The 7,607-nt window shown below is 39.7% G+C and overlaps 1 protein-coding gene across 1 annotated transcript in view; it reads left to right on the top strand.

Annotated features, from left to right (window-relative positions):
- The first annotated feature begins 3,565 nt into the window (after positions 1 to 3,565).
- rgs7 (regulator of G-protein signaling 7) overlaps positions 3,566 to 7,607 on the top strand; it is a 71,919-nt gene continuing 67,877 nt past the window's right edge. The window contains exons 1-2 of the mRNA XM_015374606.1: positions 3,566 to 3,773; positions 5,914 to 6,032. Of these exons, the coding sequence (XP_015230092.1) occupies positions 5,955 to 6,032 (78 nt within the window). The 5' untranslated portion in view covers positions 3,566 to 3,773; positions 5,914 to 5,954. The remainder of the gene's footprint in view (positions 3,774 to 5,913; positions 6,033 to 7,607) is intronic.

Below are 7,607 nucleotides of genomic sequence, written 5' to 3'. Positions count from 1 at the left end.
GTCAAGGCCTGTCATTTCCTTACTTAGATGTACAGAGAACACTATGGCTGGTAGACATAAGACTTAGATTTAGACAAATTTTATTGTCTCTTTGTATACACAGAAATTTCGTTTTGTACAGCTCTCACAACATTTCCATTTGTTAAAGTGCAGCAGTTATCAAATGTAAACACTGTGGGAGAAAAAAAAAGCATGGTGCAAAGATACACATTGATATGGAAGTTCAGAGCACAGAAATATACACCACTCAAAAAAAATTAAAGGGACACTTTGTAATCAGACTATAGCATCAAGTTAATTAAACATCTGGGATGTTGATTTGGTCAGGTAAGTAGCAGAGGGGGTTGTTAATCAGTTTCAGCTGCTTTAGTGTTAATGAAATTAACAACAGGTGCACCAGAGGGGCAAAAACGAGACGACCATCAAAACAGGAATGGTTTTACAGGTGGAAGCACCTGACATTTTTTCCCCTCCTCATGTTTTCTGACTCTTTTTCACCAGTTTTGCATTCGGCTAGGGTCACTGTCAATACTGTTAGCATGAGGCGCTACCTTGACCCTACAGAGGTTGTACAGGCAGTCCATCATCTCCAGGATGGCACATCATCACGTGCCATTGCCAGAAGGTTTGCTGTGTCTCACAGCAAAATCTCAAGAGCATGGAGGAGATTCCAGGAGACAGGCAGTTACTCTAGGAGAGCTGGACAGGGCCGTAGAAGGTCTATCAGCAGGACAGGTATCTGTTCCTTTGTGCAAGGAGGAGCAGGAGGAGCGCTGCCAGAGCCCTACAGAATGACCTCCAGCAGGCTTCTGGTGTGTATGTCTCTGACCAAACAATCAGAAACAGACTTCACGAGGGTGACCTGAAGGCCCAATGTCCTCTAGTGGGCCCTGTGCTCACTGCCCAGCACCGTGGAGCTCGATTGGCATTTGCCACAGAACACCGGAATTGGCAATTCTGCCACTGGCGCTCTGTGCTTTTGACAGATGAGAGCAGATCCACCCTGAGCAAATGTAACAGACCTGAAAGGGTCTGGAGAAACTGTAGAGAATGTTATGCTGCCTGTAACACACTCAGCATGACCGGTTTGGTGGTGGGTCAGTGATGGTCTTTGAAGGCATATCCATGGAGGGACGCACAGACCTATGCAGGGTAGACAATGGCACCCTGGCTGCAATTAGGTATCGGGATGAAATCCTTGCATCCATTGTCAGACCCTATGCTGGTGCAGTGGTCCTGGCCTCATGTGGCGAGAGTATGCTGGCAGTTCCTGGAGGATGAAGGAATTGATATCATTGATTGACCCCCACGCTCGCCTGACCTAAATCCAATAGAACACCTCTGGGACATTATGTTTCGGTCCATCCGACGCCGCCAGGTTGCACCTCAGACTGTCCAGGAGCTCAGTGATGCCCTGGTCCAGATCTGGGAGGATATACCCCAGTCATCTCATTAGGAGCATGCCCCAACGCTGTCAGGCATGCATACACATTACGGTATTCAGTAATTTGTATGGGGGGCATACAAATTACTGAATACCATTTTAAGCTGCAATGAAATTTCAGCAAAATGGACTAGCCTGCCACATATTTTTTTCACTATAATTTTTGGGGTGTCTTTAAATTCAGCCCAATTCAGCATGATATTTTCCCCATTGAGATCTGATGTGTTTTCAAAGTGTTCCTTTAATTTTGAGCAGTGTATATGGTGCAATTAGGCAGATTTTGGTTTGGTTTTGTCAGTAAGATGCAGAGTCTGTGACATGATTTAGTCTTTTCAACAGTTCAGCTGTCTGATGGTGGGGAAGAAGCTGGATCTGCTAAACCTACCAGCCTTTTCCCAGAGGACAACAGGAAGAACAATCCATGGCAGGGGTGTGAGGGGTCACTGCTCGGGACACGCAGCACTGGGATGAAATGTCATCAAATCCCACATAAGGTGTGTATTTTAGGTTTTTATAAGTTGAGATTTGATTTTTACATTTATACTTTGTAAATTACTCAAAGATACATGTTCATTTCCAATACTCTTCAGATATTCTCCATTGAGTTTAAATCTAGCAATTTTTGCTAAGCTAAAGACGGAGCTAAACCCAACCTTGATCTAATCATCCCAGTCCTCTGTTTGTTTGTTTTTTGTAGCTCCATTTTTTCAGGTAAGGATTTATTTTTCCTAGTACCTTCAGTTTACAATTCACTCGGATCAGCTTTATCCTTGCAATTGGAAAAAAAACAAAAAACAATTATGGTTCCACCTTGTTTAACAAGGGGTGATGATGTTTCCACTATTAGAACTTGAGCAAGTTTAGTCTAGCACATGCAGCATTTTCCTACACATGGCTTTAGGCAATCTTTGAATGGGATTTCTAATTATTTTCTTTGTGCCACTTTCTATAAAGTCCAGCTTTGTGGATTAAACCACTAATCATAGAGCCACCACGGGCTATGAACTGCTGCAGTTTTCATAAATTTCTAAGTATCTACAGTGGAAAAGTGTTGTGTACAAGTGTTGAGATGGACAGTTATGTCTTGAGAGCTTTGCACTGGTCTGGTAGCTACTCCTCCCATTTCCTTACTATGTCTTGTTGTCGGGAAAATTTAGATGTCTCTTATTTCATAAATTAATTTATCCTATTTACTCACTATAAAAGTTTTCACTCAGTCTGTTTTACCTGGAAGGCCACACAATTCTCTGCATGAGGGTGTTTGTAGACCAGACATAGCTTCTTCCCATAACAAACCAGATTCTTTCTCAAGGTGTATTCATAACATGTTCCTGTTAACCAAAGTGTCTGTAATTTCTGACTCTGACTACTTTCTATTGTTGTAAGTAAGGGGGGGACACTCACTGCTCAGGCAGAACAAGACTGAATGCTTTGCCATAAGGGCCATATGATGAACTGTTCTCTCTTTGCAAAGATATTAATAAAGTGCCGACTGAGTGAAATCCATTGATCTCTGTTTATTTAACTAGGGTGAATAGTTGAATACTTCTTTTCCCCACTACAGTCTCATGTTAATTTTATGTCTATGGTTGGTCTAGGTCACTGTGTGTTGCCAACCTGTCAGATCCTCACAGAAGAGATGAAATTGTACTGAGATTGACTTACACACGTAAATTCTGTTGAGAAGGAACTTCTGAAGATAGTTGGTTTTGCATGATTTTTTTAAAGTGGTGTTAGAATAAAGGGGTTAAGCTTGTGAATCTTTAAAAACACTAAACCAGTTTCCTCCCACAGTATTTTCTTTTTTTAAATATATGTAGGAGATTGTAGTTGCAAATTGACTAAATGGGAAAATGTCAAAGATGTTTAGATATTTAGCAAAACAGGACTTTTTCTAGTTAAGCATGCGCAGTATTGTTCGCCCAGTATTGTCAGGCAATTAGTCTAAATCTGTCGCTAGGACCTATAACTGTCACAGTAATCACTGCAGTTAATAACAGCAACACTGTGTGCCAAAAAATAGCCTCACGCCTCTAAAACAGGTTGTTTTTTATTCCTCACACGCCATTGGTCACACAGATCGATGCGCGCTCGCGGCGCTTCGCGGCGACGCGCCCGCTCTACTGAGCATCGTTTTGAGGGGAAGAGAGCAGAGCCTGTTCCTGATCTGAATCACACACCGAGCGTCCACCGAATGTTTGCTCCTACCCGCTGCCAATGCACACCCCTCGCATTCCTATGTCCGCCAGTTGACACACTGAACTCAAAGGACGAGGCTTCCAAACCTGCGGGGATTCAGGCGTCCTAAAGCGGGCAGCTTTGTTTCCAGGTAAGCCTCTCCCCTCTTGTCCTCTCCTTCTCTTTCGGTGATCGTGTTTTTATTGGTCAAGGGGGAAGCAGAAAATAACGGGACGCCGGAGATGTTTTACGGTAACTGTCCGTGGTGCTGAAAGGGCATCGACACCTGGTAGTAAAAAGACAATACAGCACCTCTCTACGGCCTCACGATAAAAGCAGGTTGCATGACTTCGCTGTTTAAATCCTATAAGGTGTTTATTTATTTATTTTTTTTGCAGACTACATCTCACCAGGTTACCGTAAGGGTATCGATTGGAAGAAAAAAATTACAAAGCTCTCAGATAATTTCGCAAAGTCTCACACATTTTGACAATGGCTGCTTTACTCAAATGGACACATCCAAGCTGCGTTGTAGGTTATGATACCTCCTCTAGGGACGGTGTGTTTTCCTGGATTTACTGTTGTTATGGTCTTTGCCTCACCTTATCTTTCTATTGCAAACATGCATGCAGTCCTTGTAGAACTTTAATAAGTATTAAAATATGACTGATTTAGATTCTGGTGCAAAGACTAAGCTTATATGAAATAACGGTTATTGCAACAATTATTTTTGGGCCAAACTTTTTGCCCTGCTCAAAAATACCTTTAACAAATGTCTGTTTAACACAGAAGGACATGGTTTTAAATCAGACACATTCTGTAAAACAAAACCAATGAGGTATTGCCAGTTTCCATTATTAAGGTATAACAGCGTTTTAAAAATTGGCAAACATTATTTACTTTAAATTAATATTAGAAAAGGTTCCAGAGTAACCTGTTTATTCCTCACTTGTATAAAACTTAAAGTAATGCATTGCTGCCCCTTCCCAACCTGTTGCTCTGCATAAAATGTACACTGACCTTCCTCTAGAAAGCAGAAGTCTATTTTCGTTTGCTTATCAGAAAAGCAGGGGGAAAAAACAAAAACAACAGCAAAAAAGTAATGGTGTTGTGATCACTTTTGCTAAAGAAGCATGAATTGAGTGCATGTGAAAAAAAAAGAAAATTAAAAGTTATGGTTTAAAGACTGTTAAAATGTTTTTTCATACAATTCTTTATGTTAAAGTGCAAATCTTTGAAAACAGTAATCCTCATTCACACTTTAAAAAGGCTATTTTTAAACAGCTGTATTACTTTTATGTAGCATAAGGACAATAAATGAGAGAACCCACGCATGCAGAGGGAGAACATGCAAACTCCACGCAGAAAGACCCCGGGTCAGGAATTGAACCCAGAACCTTCTTGCTGCAAGGCAACAGTGCTACCCACTACATCACTGAGCAGCTGCTCAGGTATCTAAAAATCTATATTAACATCTAACATTAAGTTTGATCTTCAGGAGCTATCAGATCACCATAGAAACATCCAAACTGTAATAAGGCATTGGCCCATGCAGCATTTTGCTTTTTATATGGCGATAAAAATCACTTTCTTTGGTTCTTGGTCATAAGTGTTGCCGTTTAAGTTGAAAATATTCAATAAATAGATTTAGAAAAAATACCATTCTGGGATGATTAATACTCTGTAAATAGTTGTTTGATTTCATACTTATACTGAGTTGAAAACCCAGTTCTGGTGTTTAAATAACAGTTGCCAATCGATTGGAGAGTGTCTATGTGGTAGTAGGTTGGCTACCGGTGCTGATTACCCAACTAGTTAACCAGCTTATCTTAGCTTGTGGGGTTACTTGTGTTTACTATTCCAAAAGTGCAGCATATAAATCAATGTTGTTATAAATATAAAATGTGTGATATTTTATTTCAGCAACAATATTGCTATTTTGCAGAGAGGTTCTCAGATCCTGTTATTTTCTTTGTGTAAATATTGTATTATATTTGTATATTTGTGTAAGTATTGTATTATATGATATTTGAAATTGTTAACACGGATCACACCATGGGACTAGTAAGTCAGCCTGTTCCTATTACATATAAGATAACTATATTTAGTTCTCTGCACCTTCACAATCCTTCTTAATATGCCAAAATATGCCAAAACATCATCATTATCCACAAGCCACAAGCATTGTTTATGATTCCTGTCTTGGCAAAGAAAAGCACGAGTCACGTTTTGGCGGCTGCTGCTGCATTGTTTCTCTGACTGGCCAAAATATCCCTCTCTGTCTATAACAGGAGCTCCTGACATTTCCTGTGGCAGATTTACTCAAAGGATCATGGCACAGACCAACAGCAGCGGGCAGGGGACCAATGGAGTAGCGGATGAATCCCCCAACATGATAGTGTACAGAAAGGTAAGACTGGTGCTATTTTTAGCCCTCCTATGTGTCTCTGAGGGGGTGTGAGCATGCATGACTTTCTGGCATCAATTTTGCTTGACAATGAGCTGCGACATTAAAATTACAAAAACCCGTATTGGACCATTAGAAATAAGAGATATTATTCACTGTGTTCTTATTAAGAAAATCTAGAAGTATGTGGAAATATATAATAACACAGAAATGCAGTGTTTGTGAATTACATGAAGGTCTTATGTATCCTAAACCTTTCTTTAGTTGTGTGTTTAGGGAATTCTGTTCATATAGTATACCGGTTTAGCTTGACCGCTGTTAGTTGTTTCAGTTGGATAATAGAGAATAATATGGATATTGAATTGGAGTCTGATTTCTTAAAAAAAAAAAAACAGTGAAAAAGCTCTTTAGCTTGCTGTTGATGGGGAATCTTGAGTTCATAAGTTCAGCATCACCAACCAACCACAATATGTATGTTATTTCATTATGTTGTTTCCACACTTTAGAAGGAGGGACCAATTCTCATTGTCTTTAAATGACTATAAGAAAAATACATTTTCTGTTTTTTTTCTTAATAAAAACATTCATCTGTGCATGTGTCTAAATAAAAATTATCACTGCGTTTAAAGTATGTAGCCAGGAGACACCTATTTACGAGGTCGTACATACAGATTTTCCACTGGGTTCCACTGGGTCTAATTGGATGATGTCTTTTTTCTTTAGCAGGCTGACATTAATAGAACAGAAAGGGATTCAAAAGGAAATTAAACATTTCTCATTACACTGCAAGTCATGCTTTTCTTCACTGTTAAATATGTTACTACATTAGGTAATTAAAGGAAGGGCAGGAAGTGAAATTGCCCACTGCTGAGACACCTTAATCCGCACAGCTCCAACATCAAACAAATTAACGAGATTTTAATCTGCATGGAAGATAACATTTGCTTGCTAAAACAGACAGATAAATTGTTTTTTTGTTTTTTTATATTCGTTGAGGTGGTTATTTACAGTACAATGCTTCTTGTATGTGTTTGCATGGTTGCAATTTTCTCTTCCATCAGTACAAAAACTGTAAAGCTAGGTGTAAGATTAACCTACAAATAAACCATTTAGAAAATTGCTTTTGCTTTGAGGGGTTTTAGTTCCCTAGTGGCACTGCCATTGTGTGATGGCAGGAATTTTTTTCTGTTCTCTCAATGTAAACCATGCTGTGTGCCTTGTGGAAACCCAAACCAATGCCTTATACTCAGTAGAAGCTGATGGAAACCTGAGATATATGTAATATTTCCTTCCTTCCTTCCTTCCTTCCTTCCTTCCTTCCTTCCTTCCTTCCTTCCTTCCAATAAATGAAGAATTTGCACTTAGCGTGACAATACAGATTGACAGGCTTCTTTATGGCGCTCACACTGGGTTAAGCAATCTCTATGTCAGTGTGGGGCAAGATGATTTTGCTGTGTTTGTCACAAAAGCGAGCGCTTGCTGTTTTAGAGGTCCTACATTTCAGAAGATACACTTGAGCATACTGGTTGGGATTAGTTTACTCAGTATTTGATATATGGAGGCTTTTAAAGAACATTT

The sequence above is a fragment of the Cyprinodon variegatus genome, unplaced genomic scaffold (assembly GCF_000732505.1).
Source record: "Cyprinodon variegatus isolate N-32 unplaced genomic scaffold, C_variegatus-1.0 Scaffold106, whole genome shotgun sequence".
Classification (NCBI taxonomy): Eukaryota; Metazoa; Chordata; class Actinopteri; order Cyprinodontiformes; family Cyprinodontidae; genus Cyprinodon; species Cyprinodon variegatus.
The sequence above is the reverse complement of the archived record's forward strand: the minus strand, read 5'-3'. Positions and strand labels throughout refer to the sequence as shown.